Source organism: Pseudonaja textilis, chromosome 7 (genome assembly GCF_049901715.1).
Source record: "Pseudonaja textilis isolate UNSWEBS1 chromosome 7, rPseTex1.2, whole genome shotgun sequence".
Classification (NCBI taxonomy): Eukaryota; Metazoa; Chordata; class Lepidosauria; order Squamata; family Elapidae; genus Pseudonaja; species Pseudonaja textilis.
Genome location: NC_141996.1, coordinates 1,222,241 through 1,237,500, shown reverse-complemented (window position 1 = coordinate 1,237,500; position 15,260 = coordinate 1,222,241). Strand labels below are relative to the sequence as shown.

The window sequence follows — 15,260 nt, the reverse complement described above, 5'->3', positions numbered from 1 at the left end:
CACGCCCACCCAGCCCCCTGGGCAGAGAACCAGTTGCTGACATGTGGATCCCAGCCCTGGCGGGGAAGGATTTCGGTTCCCCCCCCCCCAAAAAAACTCCAAATTCTTCCCTAGGGCTTGTGGACCCCTCCGGGTCGGGGCGCTAAGCGCAGGGGAGCCGCTGCCCCCTTTCCAAGGCCGGGCCAGGATCTCGGCAAAGGCCGGCCGGCCTCCCCAGCCCCAGGGGGACAAAGTGGGCCTCCCCAAAGTCCTCCCTTCTCTCACCCCCCACCCCCCCATGCCGAGGGGCAGCTGCCCTGACCCGCTGCCGGACGCCCAGGGACTTTACCTGCTTCGCCTCGGCCAGGTTCACACATCCCGAAGCAGCTGCAGGGAGAAAAGGAGGCGAGGTCAGAAGGGGACCCGGGATTCCTGCACCGGGGGAGAGGGGGGTCCTCAGGTGGGACCCCCTGGGAGCATGGAGGAGAGCCAGCTCCTCCCCCCCGGGCTTTTGGGGAGGGGATCGTCAGGGAGCCCCGACCCGCCGGGTCCAAGGGAGGATGGAGGAAGAGGAAGGGGGAGGGATTATAGATGAGTGAGAGGAGGAAGAGAAAGCGAAGAGAAAAAGAAGGAGGGAGGGAGAAAAAGAAAGGAAGGAAGGAAGGTGGAAAGGAGGGCAGGAAAGAAGGGAGGAGGGAGGGGGGAAGAAAGAAAAAGGAAGGACAAAAGAAAGAAAGGACGAAACAACGAAAGAAAGACAGACAGACAGACCATCAGGGACCCCAAGCAGCCAGGGGAAGGGGAGGAGGAGGAGGGCAGGGGGAGAGAAGAAGGGGATTATAGATGAGTGAAAGATGAGAAGGAGAAAGCAAAGGGAAAAAGAAGAGAGAAGGAGGGAAGGGAGGAAAAGAGGCAAAGAGGCAGGAAGGAAGGAAGGAAGGAAGGAAGGAAGGAAGGAAGGAAGGAAGGAAGGAAGGAAGGAAGGAAGGAAGGAAGGAAGGAAAAAAAGAGGTGGAGGGAGAGAGGGAAGAAAGGAGGGAAGGACGGAAGAAAGAAGGAAGGAAGAAGTAAAGGAGGGAGGAAAGAAGGAAAGGAGGGAGGGTGGGAGAGAGAGAGAGAGAGAGAGAAGAAAGAAAGAAAGAAAGAAAGAAAGAAAGAAAGAAAGAAAGAAAGAAAGAAAGAAAGAAAGAAGGAAAGAGAGGTGGAGGGAGAGAGGGAGGAAAGGAGGAAGGAAAGGAAGAAAGAAGGAAGGAAGAAGTAAAGGAGGGAGGAAGAAGGAAGTAATGAAAGAGGGAGGGAGGGAGGGAGGAAGGAAGGAAGAGGGGGAGGGAGAGAGGGAGGAAAGGAGGGAGGAGAGGAAGAAAGAAGGAAGAAGTAAAGGAGGGAGGAAAGAAGGAAGTAAGGGAGGGAGGAGGGAGAGAGAGAGAGAGAAAGGAAGGAAGGAAGGAAGAAAGAAAGAGAAAGAAAGAAAGAAAGAAAGAAAGAAAGAAAGAAAGAAAGAAAGAAAGAAAGAAAGAAAGAAAGAAAGGAAGGAAGGAAGGAAGGAAGGGATCCCCCAGGCACCCAGGGGAAGGGGAAGGGGAGGAGGAGGAGGGGGAGGCTGGGGAGAGAAGAAGAGGATGATGGATGAGAGAAAAAGAAAACAGAGCAAGAAGCGAAGGAGGGAGGGAGAGAGAGATGAAAGAGAGAAAGGGAGGGCCAGGGAAGGGGAGAGGAGCTGGGGGAGGACCGGGCTCACCGTCAAGGGGTCAGCCACCAAAGCCGCCACGCTGTTCCGCATCTCATTCTCGCTGCCTCGCAGGGGGATGAGGGAGACGTGGCCCAGCCGGGAGTCGGGGGCGCCTGGGGCAGGCGGACCTGGACGCCTCCGAGGGCCAGAGGTTGCCTCCGTGCTGGGGGGAGGGGGAGACAGAAAGAGGTGAGGGGTTGCATCCAGGCCACGGATCGGGTCAGCGCCCACTCCCGGGCCCTTCAGCGATGCCAACCTCACCCTGCTCTGGGTGGCCCAAATGGGGCAAGTTCCTAGTCCTCATGGCCTTGACGGCCAGGCCCGAATCTCAGGAATTGCAGAAGCTTGGAAAGCGACCCCAGCGCTTGGGGGTGAGGGGGAAACTTACTGCCAGCACAGGGCGAGTGTGCAAACACCCTGGCAGCGCAAGCGGTGGTGCAAATACTTCCCCACCTAAGCAGCCCCCCGACCTGGGCTCCCAAAATTTGGAAGCCGACTCCTCGTCTCGACAAAACTCCTTTTTTATTAGGCTCAGATGAATATTCCTCTCATTCGCATCCAGCAAACCGTCTTTCAAGGGTGAATTGACAACCACAGAGCTTTATCGGGCTTGGAGAGCTGCCAGGCCGAGAGCTTCCCAACGCCACACTGTAGCAGCGATTACTTGGCAAGAAGTTATGGAACCAATCTTCACCCTCATGAATTGAGCTAACTGTCTCCTGCAACCACCACTCCCCTTTCGCTCCTCTTTTATTCCCTATGGGAGGGGCCATTCCCCATCCACCTGAGCCCTTACTCCCGAGTCGACCCTTGTTCCTTAACTTTTCCCTTCCTCTGGCGGCTCTGTGCATGTGCCCCCTGGGAACAGGCTCCAGCTGTTCTTCTTCCCTACTGATCTCTGACACCGAAGGCAACCACCACACCCCTTTCGCTCCTCTTTTATTCCCTAAGGGAGGGGCCCATTCACCATCCGAGCTTTTACTCCTGAGTCAACCCTTAGTTCCTCTGGCAGTTCTGTGCATGGGCACATCAGGCTCCAGCTATTCTTCTTCCCCACTGATCTCTGACTCTGAAGGCAGCTGATACGACAGCTGTCAGACAGCCTGGGCCCCCGTCTCTGCCTCCGACGCAGAGCCTTCCCCAGACTCCAGGACTGGCCCCTGCTCCTCCCCAACCTCCTCACGGTCTGCGTCTAACTGCCAAGCTGGCCAATGAGAGGCCACGACGCTACCCAACTACCCTGCTTGCTCAGAGCAGGCCCAATCCCAGGATGCAGGCGTGGAAGGCCAAGGAAGGAGACCCTCCCTGGAACGCCCAGGTACAAACGCCCAGGTGGAGGCTGCCCTGCCTTACCTGCATAGAGAGGAAGTTGGCAAACCACGTTCGCATTTCCATCTGGGTGTCACAGCAGAGGTACCTGCCGGCGGGGGGGGGGAGAAGGGTGAGAAGGAGAAGCAATCCCCCCCCTCCATCCTGCCCCTCCCCCCAAAAAAACAGAGGTTCGGACGCAGGGCCTTTCCTGCAGCGGTCCCCCCATGGTGTGGGACATCCTCTCCACCGATACGAGAAGGGCCCCCAACCAGGGACAGGAATCCACCGGTTTGCACCGGTTCGGCAGAACCGGATGTTCAATTTCCACCTGGTTCACCGAACCGGGATTCGAACCAACTGGCTGGCCCCGCCCAGGAATCTCCTTATGGCCCGTTTTCCATGCAGGTCAGGGCAGGGTCCGCACGGAGACTCTGGGAGGGGGGAATAACGGCCCTCCCGGAAGTTCCGGTAAGCCACGCCCAACATGGCCACGCCCACCCAGCGCCTGGGCAGCGAACCGGTTGTTGGGGTTTTTTGAATCTCCCGGTCAACTAAAAATATTCCTGGGGTCTTTTTAGTTGCCAGCAGAAAAGGGAGGGAAGAAAACAGTGCATTCCTTAAATGCTTCGGATAATCGCTAGGAGGCCGAAGCTGTTGGCGCAGAAGATTATTACTGGAGAGATGATGGATGATTCTTGGCTATGGATGTGTCCCATTGGAGAATATACATCCAGGGGTTTGGGGGGGGGGGGAAGACCAGGGTCAAGGGGGAAATGAATGATGTATTTTAGTGTCGGCTGCACCCAGCTAACGCCGACATGGCCACTCCGAATAAATCAATTTTTTTTTACTCAGAGATGCGGCTAAAGACTTAGGATTGGAATGGGGGCGGGGTGGATTTGTTGGAGTCCTGACACCCCCCTCTGCTGGCCTTTGGCAAGATTTTAAACCCCTGGCTGGGCTCCTGAATTTGGGGTGCTGAATGTGGAATGTCGCCCCGTTTGGCAAGTTATGGTAGTTATTCAGCAAATCGCTCCCGTTGTTAAGCGAATCACACCCACGCGACACACACACACACACACACACCCCTCTGGGACACTGCAAGCATCGTAAGTATTTTTGAATTTTGATCAGGTGGCCGTGGGGATGTTGCAACGGTTGTCGGTGTGAAAAGGGCTCATCAATCACTTTTTTTTTTTAGTCAACTAAACCAATTGTCGTAAGTTGAGATCACTACCTGTACAGGTGAGTGACTAAGGATCTCGGAAGCTGTGCCTATTTATTTGGCATGTTTTTATGGTTTTTAAGATGCTTGTTGTTTGCATTGTTTTTATACTTGGGGAATTGTAAGCCGCCCAGAGTCATTCGTTGAGACAGTTCTAGTCCCGCCTTAGGGATGAAAGCCAACTGGGTGACTTTGGGCCAATCACCAGGAGACGGGAGTTCTAGTCCCGCCTTAGGCATGAAAGCCAACTGGGTGACTTTGGGCCAATCACCAGGAAACGGGAGTTCTAGTCCCGCCTTAGGCATGAAAGCCAACTGGGTGACTTTGGGCCAATCACCAGGAAACGGGAGTTCTAGTCCCGCCTTAGGCATGGAAGCCAACTGGGTGACTTTGGGCCAATCACCAGGAGACGGTGAGTTCTAGTCCCGCCTTAGACATGAAAGGCAGCTGGGAGACTTTGGGCCAATCACCAGGAGACAGTGAGTTCTAGTCCCGCCTTAGGCATGAAAGCCAACTGGGTGACTTTGGGCCAATCACCAGGAAACGGGAGTTCTAGTCCCGCCTTAGGCATGAAAGCCAACTGGGTGACTTTGGGCCAATCACCAGGAACGGGAGTTCTAGTCCCGCCTTAGGCATGAAAGCCAACTGGGTGACTTTGGGCCAATCACCAGGAGACCGGGAGTTCTAGTCCCGCCTTAGGCATGAAAGCCAATTGGGTGACTTGGGCCAATCACCAGGAGACGGTGAGTTCTAGTCCTGCCTTAAGCATGAGAGCTAGCTGGGTAACTCTGGGCCAATCACCAGGAGATGGGGAGTTCTAGTTCCAACATGCATAAAAGGTAGCTGGGTGACTTTGGGCCAATCACCAGGAGACGGGGAACTCTAGTCCCGCCTTAGGCAGGAAAACCAGCTGAGTGTCATTCTGAGCCAATCACCGGGAGACAGGGAGTTCTAGTCCCATCTTAAACATGAAAGGTGGCTGGGTGACCCGGAGCCGGTCACTCTTTCACAGCCCTCGGACTGAAGCAATAGCCAACCAATTCTGAAACGCCCTGCCAAGAAACTTCCAAGGATTTATCTGGAAAGTCTCCGAGAACTGGACACGATTTGTCCGAGTATATTCATGAACTGGCAGAGACATGGTCAACAAAGTCAGCCAAGTGAGTAAGCATGGCAACAGACCAGCCAAGGGGAGCTTGACAGCCTGGCTGCGGTTTGGCTCTGGGTGCTTTGCTGAGAATCGAAACTGCACTTGCTTCTGTTACGTTGACAGAATCTGCAAATGGTATTGTAAACTTTACTTATGATGTTTATAAAGAAGTGAAACACCTGCGTGTTTTCTGCCTTGAATTTCGGCTGCAAAATCGAACACAATTGGACGGAAGAAAGACAATATCGGAATGGACTAAGGAGGGATGCCATGGTGGGGGTCGAACCCTCCCTAGTTTTCAGCCCCCGCCCCGGCCTTTTAGCTATAAGACCAGATAAGCATCAAACCAAGGAGCCCACCCCTCCTTCCAGCTGCCGGTCCCCGGCCCCTTACCACTGCTGTTTCTCCATCTTTTCGTTCTCAAAGAAGACAGTGAAGCCCCAGCTGGAAAAGAGAAAGGAGGACACCTTGTTGTCAGGTTGTGTGGGTGTGTGCACAAATTCCTACCCTGGCTTCTGGGGCCCACCCAGTTCCATGCTTCCCCCTTCGGTGGCCTGCAGGGGGCACCAGAGAGTACTCAAACCAGGCCGCTGGAGTAGATCCCCAAAGGCGCTTTTTTTCAAAAGGCAGCTGGACTTGGTTTTTCCTTGGTCTTATTTTTTCCCCCTTCTCTAGAACTGATGAAGCTTCTTGGGTGAGAAGCGAAATGTCTTCATTGCAAATAAAAATAAAGCACCTTTGGGAACCGCCGTGACCTGGATGACTGAGAATCTCCGTAGACACGGGGAGGGGGTCCTTCATGCAACAGGTTGAAGAGGATGTGGGGGAGAGAGGGGGAAGAGGGGGCTTCCATGCAGCCCCCCCAAATGCAGCAGGAAGCTAAAACCGATGTTCAGACTATGCAAATTATGCAGAAATAGGAGCCAGCCTGAGATTTGAATTTTGCACTGACCAGCCCATTTTCCAATGACTCTGTGGGGTGATAGAGGGGTGGGGAGGCTGAATTAAGACTCTGGGGCTTGATGCAGGGCAGGACCATCCTGTGCGATTTGGGGGCTGGTGCCACATCTCAACCTTGTGCACTTTGGAATAGAATAGAATAGAATAGAATAGAATAGAATAGAATAGAAGAGAAGAGAAGAGAAGAGAAGAGAAGAGAAGAGAATAAGAAAGAATAGAATACAGAATAGAATAAGAAAGAATAGAATAGGAAAGAATAGAATAGAAGATAGAATAGAATAGAATAGAATAGAATAGAATAGAATAGAATAGAATAGAATAGAATAGAATAGAACAGAATATATGGAATGGAATAGAATTCTCTATGCAAAGAATAGAATAGAATAGAATAGAATAGAATAGAATAGAATAGAATAGAATAGAATAGAATAGAATAGAATAGAATAGAATAGAATAGAATAGGAAAGAACAGAGTAGAGTAGAATAGAATAGTAAAGAATAGAGTAGAGTAGAATAGAATAGAATAGAATAGAATAGAATAGAATAGAATAGAATAGAATAGAAAATATGAATGGAATAGAATTCTCTATGCTAAGAATAGTATAGAATAGAACAGAACAGAACAGAATAGAATAGAATGGGAGAGAATAGGAGACAATAGAATAGAATAACGGAAGGGACCTTGGAGGTCTTCTAGTCTAACCCCCTGCAGGAAACCCTACACCACTTAAGACAAATGGTACTCCAACATCTTTTTTAAAAACTCCCAGTGTTGGAGCATTTACAACAGAGGTCTCCAAACTTGGCCCTTTAAGACTTGTGGACTTCAACTCCCAGAATTCTCCAGCCCAGCTAGGATCGAGAAAAACAGGAAGCAATTATGGCTGAGGAATTCTGGGAGTTGAAGTCCACAAAGTCTTAAAGGGGCCAAGTTTGAGACCTCTGATTTACAACTTCCGGAGGCAAGGAGTTCCACGGGTCAATTGTCCTCACTGTCAGGAAGTTTCTCCTTCGTTTTACAAGAAGTTGCCCTCAGAAGGAGTTGTGGGAGCTTCATCATCCCTGGAGGCTTTCAAGAAGAGACTGGACTGTCCTCTGTCAGAAATGGGGTAGGCTCTCCTGCTCGGGCTGGGGGTTAGACTAGATGACCTACAAGGTCCCTTCCAACTCTGGCTGGCACCACATTCTCAACCCCACAAGGTGGGTGGGGAGATTTTCTTCTTCCCCCCCGATGCAGCTCAAATTCTCCTCTAGGCCACCTGCAGCCAAAGGAACAGCTTTCACCCTTCTCTTGGCCCATCGAGGGCACCTCTAGATGACCATTTTACACCTTTGGGTGGGTGGCGGGGTCACCATCCTTGGCTGGCGGGTCAGGAGCCCGACAGGAGCTGTTCCACGGAGCAAGGCTGCCCCCTGCTGGCCCCAAACAGGAATGGCTGCTTATCTCCTGACTATCCAATTTCCAGGGTCTTTGAGGATCTTTTAACAGACTTGACAGAGTTGGAAGGGACCTTTGTAGGTCATCTAGTCCAACCCCCCTGCCCAGGCAGGAGCCCCTCCAACATTTCTGACAGAGGGCAGTCCAGTCTCTTCTTGAAAGCCTCCAAGGATGAAGCTCCCACAACTTCCAAGGGAAGTCTGTCCTCCCTGTCAGAAAGTTTCTCCTTATTTCCAGGTTGAATCTCTCCTTGGTCAGTTTCCATCCATGATTCCTTGTCTGGCCTTCAGGTGCCTTGGAGAATAGCTTGACCCCCTTCCTCCTCCTCTCTGTGGCAGCCCCACAAATACTGGAAGATGCTCTCCTGTCTCCCCTGGTCCTTCTCTTTCATAGACTAGCCAGGCCCAGTTCCTGCAACCGTCCATCATATATTTTAGTCATCCTGGTTGCTCTTCTCTGCACTTTTTCTACAGTCTCAACATATTTTTTATGGTGTGGTGACCAAAACTGAGTGACCAGATGTGGCTGGTGCAATTGAAGATGAACCAACATTGGTACTACTTCTCCTTTAAGACTGGGGGATGGGTTCTATCCCTTTAAGAGGTGCTTATATAAAAGGCAGCCATTAGAGGGTTGTCTTCTCTCTCCTTCTGTCCTGTATTCATTGCCAAAGTTCTCCGTGTAGAGTTAAGAAGAAGAAAGATTGCTTGTAAGGTATTTTGCCCGACCACGTATATTTGTCTATATAACTGTTGCATAGTAAACCCCGGTTAAATGTCTGCCAGTGCCGTGTTTTGCTCCTGGGTTGTCTCATAAGGGAGTCTCACTGCAAACGGTCTTACTAAGGCTTTACAGAGTGGTGTGAGTACCTTTCTTGATCTTGATGGTATTCTTCCGTTAATGCAGCTTAGGGTTGCAGTGGGCTTTTGTGGCTGCCGCCCGCACACAGCTAGCTCTAGGACAAACCCCTTGTAGGGCAGGTGAAGCCCACCTGGGTTGGAGTAACTCCCCTTTGCAGGAACAGCAATCTGGGTGGGAACTCAAGAGACACGAAGACTGAAGTTATCCACTAGTTTTCAGCCCCCCCCGGCCTTTTAGCTATAAGCATCAAACTGAGGAGCCCACCCTCCTTCCAGCTGCCGGCTCCTGGCCCCGGCCCCTTACCACTGCTGTTTCTCCATCTTTTCTGTTCTCAAAGAAGACAGTGAAGCCCCAGCTGGAAAAGAGAAAGGAGGACACCTTGTTGTCAGGTTGTGTGGGTGTGTGCACAAATTCCCACCCTGGCTTCTGGGGCCCACCCAGTTCCATGCTTCCCCCTTCGGTGGCCTGCAGGGGCACCAGAGAGTACTCAAAACAGGCCGCTGGAGTAGACCCCAAGGCGCTTTTTTCAAAAGGCAGCTGGACTTGGTTTTTTCCTTGGTCTTATTTTTTCCCCCTTCTCTAGAACTGATGAAGCTTCTTGGGTGAGAAGCTTAAATGTCTTCATTGCAAAAAATAAAAAATAAAGCACCTTTGGGAACCGCCGTGACCTGGATGACTGACACGGGGAGGGGGTCCTTCATGCAACAGGTTGAAGAGGATGTGGGGGGAGAGGGGAAGAGGGGGCTTCCATGCAGCCCCCCAAATGCAGCAGGAAGCTAAAACTGATGTTCAGGCTATGCAAATTATGCAGAAATAGGAGCCAGCCTGAGATTTGAATTTTGCACCGACCAGCCCGTTTTCCAATGACTCTGTGGGGTGATAGACGGGTGGGGAGGCTGAATTAAGACTCTGGGGCTTGACGCAGGGCAGGACCATCCTGTGCGATTTGGGGCTGGTGCCACATCTCAACCCTGCGCACTTTGGAATAGAATAGAATAGAATAGAATAGAATAGAATAGAATAGAATAGAATAAGAAAGAATAGAAAACAGAATAGGAGAGAAGAGAAGAAAAGAGAACAGAAGAGAACAGAACAGAACAGAATAGAATAAGAAAGAATAGAATAGGAAAGAATAGAATAGAATAGAAGATAATAGAATAGAATAGAATAGAATAGAATAGAATAGAATAGAATAGAATAGAATAGAATAGAATAAGAAATAATAGAATAGGAAAGAATAGAATAGAAGATAGAATAAGAAAGAATAGAATAGAATAGAATAGAATAGAATAGAATAGAATAGAATAGAATAGAATAGAATAACGGAAGGGACCTTGGAGGTCTTCTAGTCTAACCCCTGCAGGAAACCCTACACCACTTAAGACAAATGGTATTCCTCATCTTTTTAAAGACCTTGGAGCATTTACAACAGAGGTCTCCAAACTTGGCCCCTTTAAGACTTGTGGACTTCAACTCCCAGAATTCTCTAGCCCAGCTATGATCGAGAAAAAAACAGGAAGCAATTATGGCTGAGGAATTCTGGGAGTTGAAGTCCACAAAGTCTTAAAGGGGCCAAGTTTGGAGACCTCTGATTTACAACTTCCGGAGGCAAGGAGTTCCACGGGTCAATTGTCCTCACTGTCAGGAAGTTTCTCCTTTGTTTACAAGAAGTTTCCCTCAGAAGTAGTTGTGGGAGCTTCATCATCCCTGGAGGCTTTCAAGAAGAGACCCTCTGTCAGAAATGGGGTAGGCTCTCCTGCTCGGGGTGGGGGGTTAGACTAGATGACCTCCAAGGTCCCTTCCAACTCTGGCTGGCGCCACATTCTCAACCCCGCAAACCCCACAAGTGGGTGGGGGAGATTTTCTTCCCCCGGTGCAGCTCAAATTCTCCTCTAGGCCACCTGCAGCCAAAGGAACAGCTTTCACCCCTTCCTTGGCCCATCGAGGGCACCTCTAGATGACCATTTTACACCTTTGGGCGCGGGGGGGGGTCACCATCCTTGGCTGGCGGGTCAGGAGCCGGACAGGAGCTGTTCCACGGAGCAAGGCTGCCCCCTCCTGGCCCAAAACAGGAATGGCTGCCTTATCTCCCTGACTATCCAATTTTCAGGGACTTTGAGGATCTTGGTCTAACAGATTTTAACAGACTTGACAGAGTTGGAAGGGACCTTTGTAGGTCATCTAGTCCAACCCCACCGCCCAGGCAGGAGACCCTCCACCATTCCTGACAGATGGGAGTCCAGTCTCTTCTTGAAAGCCTCCAAGGATGAAGCTCCCACAACTTCCGAGGGAAGTCTGTCCTCCCTGTCAGAAAGTTTCTCCTTATTTCCAGGTTGAATCTCTCCTTGGTCAGTTTCCATCCATGATTCCTTGTCTGGCCTACAGGTGCCTTGGAGAATAGCTTGACCCCCTTCCTCCTCCTCTCTGGGGCAGCCCCTCAAATATTGGAAGATGCTCTCCTGTCTCCCCTGGTCCTTCCCTTCCCTAGACTAGCCAGGCCCAGTTCCTGCAACCGTTCATTGTATGTTTTAACCTCCATCCCTTAATCATCCTGGTTACTCTTCTCTGCACTTTTTCTACAGTCTCAACCTCTTTTTTTATGGTATGGTGACCAAAACTGGGTGACCAGATGTGGCTGGTGCAATTGAAGATGAACCAACATTGGTACTACTTCTCCTTTAAGACTGGGGATGGGTTCTATCCCTTTAAGAGGTGCTTATATAAAAGGCAGCCATTAGAGGGTTGTGTTCTCTCTCCTTCTGTCCTGTATTCATTGCCGAAGTTCTCCGTGTAGAGTTAAGAAGAAAAAAGATTGCTTGTAAGGTATTTTGCCGACCACGTATATTTGTCTATATAACTGTTGCATAGTAAACCCCGGTTAAATGTCTGTTGTGCCGTGTTTTGCTCCTGGGTTGTCTCATAATGGGAGTCTCACTGCAAACGGTCTTACTAAGGCTTTACAGAGTGGTGTGAGTACCTTTCTTGATCTTGATGGTATTCTTCCGTTAATGCAGCTTAGGGTTGCGTGGGCTTTTGTGGCTGCCGCCGCACACAGCTGGCTCAGTCGACAAACCCCTTGTAGGGCAGGTGAAGCCCACCTGGGCTGGAGTAGCTCCCCTTTGCAGGAACAACCATCAGGTGGGAACTCAGAGACATGAAGACTCAGAGATTGCTCCACTTACCAAGTTGGTGGACGGACCTTCTTCTTAATTCCCAGGTAGATCTTCAGGTTCTTGACCAGCCATTCTTTCTCCGGTTTATGGCTCTGCGCGATAGAAGGAGGGCAGGGTAAACAGCCAAAAGGGGGGGACTGTGTCCCCACTGCCCGCGAAAAAGGGCCAGCTCAGGTCCCCACAGGGGGCGCCACTTCCTACCTCCAAAAGCCTGCAAGACCTATGCCCACCACTGAAAGTGGACATTAAAGGTGGACATAGGGAGCCAGTTGAGTCTACTGGTCCCGCCTTAGGCATGAAAGCCACCTGGGTGGGCCAATCACCAGGAGACGGGGAGTTCTAGTCCCGCCTTAGGCATGAAAGCCAGTTGGGTGGGCCAATCACCAGGAGACGGGGAGTTCTAGTCCCGCCTTAGGCATGAAAGCCAGTTGGGTGGGCCAATCACCAGGAGACGGGGAGTTCTAGTCCCGCCTTAGGCATGGAAGCCAACTGGGTGACTTTGGGCCAATCACCAGGAGACGGTGAGTTCTAGTCCCTCCTTAGGCATGAATGTCAGCTGGGTGACTTTGGACCAATCACCAAGAGATGGGGAGTTCTAGTCCCGCCTTAGGCATGAAAGCCAATTGGGTGGCTTTGGGCCAATCACCAGGAGACGGTGAGTTCTAGTCCCGCCTTAGGCCTGAAAGCCAGCTGGGTGGGCCAATCACCAGGAGACGGTGAGTTCTAGTCCCGCCTTAGGCCTGAAAGCCAGCTGGGTGGGCCAATCACCAGGAGACGGTGAGTTCTAGTCCAGCTGGGTGACTTTGGACCACGGAGGGCTTTGAATGTCGCAACCCCACCTTGCATTCGGCAGCCCCTGCAGCCCCCGCAAGAGAAGCGCCTGCGTTGCAAACCGAGATGCGCAGGAAAGCAGTCCGGCTGCCCCCTTCGGACCCCCGGCTCCTCTTCCAGGGCAGCCCTTGTGGCAGTCAAGCCCCGAGGGAGTCGGGCGTGGGCGGACCCCGAGGGGAGGGAGGGCAGGGGGAGGGGGTTGCCAGAGGCGCACCTACCCGGACCTCCTTGTAGAGGCGGAGGGAGTGGTTGTTGAGGATGAAGTATCGGTCGTGGAAGCCGATGCTGAGACCCAGGCCCAGCACGTTCTTCTCCTCCCGGAACTTCATCAGGCCGTGTTTGCTGTCGCCCACCTTGCTGGCTGGAGGGGAGGAAGGAAGGGGGGCATGGAGGGGGCCATTAGGGGGCGGGGGGGCGCACACACACCCCTCTCCCCTCTGTTGCCCCCACTCCACCCTGGGTGGCTTCTTGGCAGCAGCAGTCCAGGGCCCCAGGCGGGGAGAGGGAAGGGGGCGGCCCCACCACCACCCCCAGCAGGATGAGCATCGTTGGCGGCCCAAAGGGCCTCCTGTACCCCCATTGTCGTCCCCCCCGGGAGCCGCCAGCTGCTCTTGGGTCAAGGCAGGTCCCTGCCAAGGGGGGAAGAGGGGGCTTCCTTCCTCTCCTCTCCGTCCTTCCCCTTCCTTTTCCTCCTTCTTCCTTTCTTCCTTCCTTCTCTCCCTCCCTTCTTTCTTTCCTTCCCACTTGCCTTTTCCCCTCCTTTTCCCTTCCTTCCATCCTCTCTCTCTCCCTACCTTTGCATTCTCTCCTCCTCCTCCTCCCTCCTTCATTCCTTCCTCTCTCCCTCCCTTCCTTCCTTCCCTCCTTTCTCCCTCTCCTCCCTTCCTCTCTCCCTCCCTTCTTTCTTTCCTCCCCACTTGCCTTTTCCTTCCTTCCTTCTTCCTTCCTCTCCTCTCCTCTCTTCCTCCCTCTCTCCTCCCTTTGCCTTCTCTCCTCCCTCTCCTTCCTTGCTCTCTCCCTTCCTTCCCTCCTCCCTCCCTCCCATTCCTTCCTCTCTCTCCCTCTCCTCCCTCCTTCCCTTCCTTTCTTCCCACTCACCTCTTCCCTCCCTTCCTCTCCCCTCCTCCTTCCCTCCTTCCTTTTCTTCCTCTCCCCTCCTTCCTTCTTCCCTCCCTCTCTCCCCAGACCCAAAACTGCCCCCAAAGGGCCCACCCTGAAGGACCCCGACCTGCTCCTTCGTCCAGGCCCCAGGGTGAGTTTCCCACCTGGACGGTGGCCGATCCCTGAGCCCCCCGCCCCCTCAAAGGGGTCCTGAGAGCACCCCCGCCCCTGCCCACCCCCAGGCCCCCGCCTGCCTCCGGCTGCCCCACCTACCCAGGTAAAGCAGCATGTTCTCCATGGAGAGCTGCTTCTTCACCACCAGGTAGCTGTCCTTCCCCAGGCTGTGCACGATGGGCAGCACCTTCTCGCTGTAGTGCAGGGGGCGCTCTTCATCCGGGGGGAGGAGGAGGAGGAGGAGGAGGAGGAGGAGGAAGGCCGAGGGGAGAGAGGAAGCACAGAATGGGAGGCCTAAAAGGTGTGAAAGGGACTCCTGGGGGAGGGGGTCTCCCTGGATTGCCACAGGGTCTCCAAAGCAGGTCAAGGGTCAGGCGGGCGGGGCTCCCTTGGCCTGGCTGCTTCCTGCCCAGGCCACACCTGGTGGCCACACCTGGACGGTCCTGTCCAGCCCTCAAGCAGAGTCCAGGATGCCTTAACCTGCTTGGGACAAAGCCTGACCCCCCACCCCCCACCCCCCACCCCTCAGGGTTTCCTCCCCACTTCCCTCCCCCTCCCTCTCCTCTCTCTCTTCCTTTTTTTCTTTCTTTCTTTCTTTCCTTTCTCTCTCTCTTTCACCTTCCTTCCCTTCTCCTTCCTTTCTCCTCGCTACCTTTCTTTCCCTCCCTCCCTTTCTCCCTTTTTCCTTCTTTCTTTTTCCTTCCTTCCTTTCTTTTTCTTTCTTTTTTTCCCTTGCTTCCCTCCTTCTTTCCTTTTCTTTCTGTTCTCTTTCCTTTCTGTTCCCTTTCCCTCTGTTTCCTTTCTTTTATCCCTTCTCTCTTTCTTCTTTCTTTCATCTTCCTTCCCCTTTTTCCTACCTTTCTTTTTTCCCCTCCCTCCCTCCCTCTCTTTTTCTTTCTTTCTTTCTTTCCTCCCTCCCTTCCCTTCCATTCCTTTCCAATTTCTTTCTTTTCCTCCCTTCCTTCCTTTATTTCCTTTCCTCCCTCCCTTCCGCTCCCTTCCTTCCTTTAATTTCCTTTCTTTTTCCCTTTTCTTTCCCTCCTCCCTCCCTCCCTCCCTCCCTTCCTTCCTTCCTTCAATTTCCTTTCCTTTCTTTTTCCCTTTTCTTTCCCTCCCTCCCTCCCTCCCTCCTTTCCTTCCTTCCTTCCTTCCTTCCTTCCTTCCTTCCTTCAATTTCCTTTCCTTTCTTTTTCCCTTTCCTTTCCTCCCTCCCTCCCTCCCTCCTTTCCTTCCTTCCTTCCTTCCTTCCTTCCTTCCTTCAATTTCCTTTCCTTTCTTTTTCCCTTTCCTTTCCTCCCTCCCTCCTCCCTCCTTTCCTTCCTTCCTTC

The 15,260-nt window shown here is 52.3% G+C and overlaps 2 protein-coding genes across 2 annotated transcripts in view; one reads left to right on the top strand and one right to left on the bottom strand.

The window, feature by feature from the left end:
* The window catches only part of ANAPC15 (anaphase promoting complex subunit 15), a 416,731-nt gene that overhangs the window by 22,047 nt on the left and 379,424 nt on the right, over positions 1-15,260 (top strand). The window lies entirely within an intron of this gene.
* ARAP1 (ArfGAP with RhoGAP domain, ankyrin repeat and PH domain 1) overlaps positions 1-15,260 on the bottom strand; it is an 85,191-nt gene that overhangs the window by 1,934 nt on the left and 67,997 nt on the right. The window contains 8 exon segments of the mRNA XM_087936893.1: positions 329-366; positions 1,718-1,820; positions 1,822-1,871; positions 3,062-3,125; positions 5,788-5,838; positions 11,836-11,918; positions 12,876-13,018; positions 14,032-14,145. Of these exon segments, the coding sequence (XP_087793019.1) occupies positions 349-366; positions 1,718-1,820; positions 1,822-1,871; positions 3,062-3,125; positions 5,788-5,838; positions 11,836-11,918; positions 12,876-13,018; positions 14,032-14,145 (626 nt within the window). The 3' untranslated portion in view covers positions 329-348.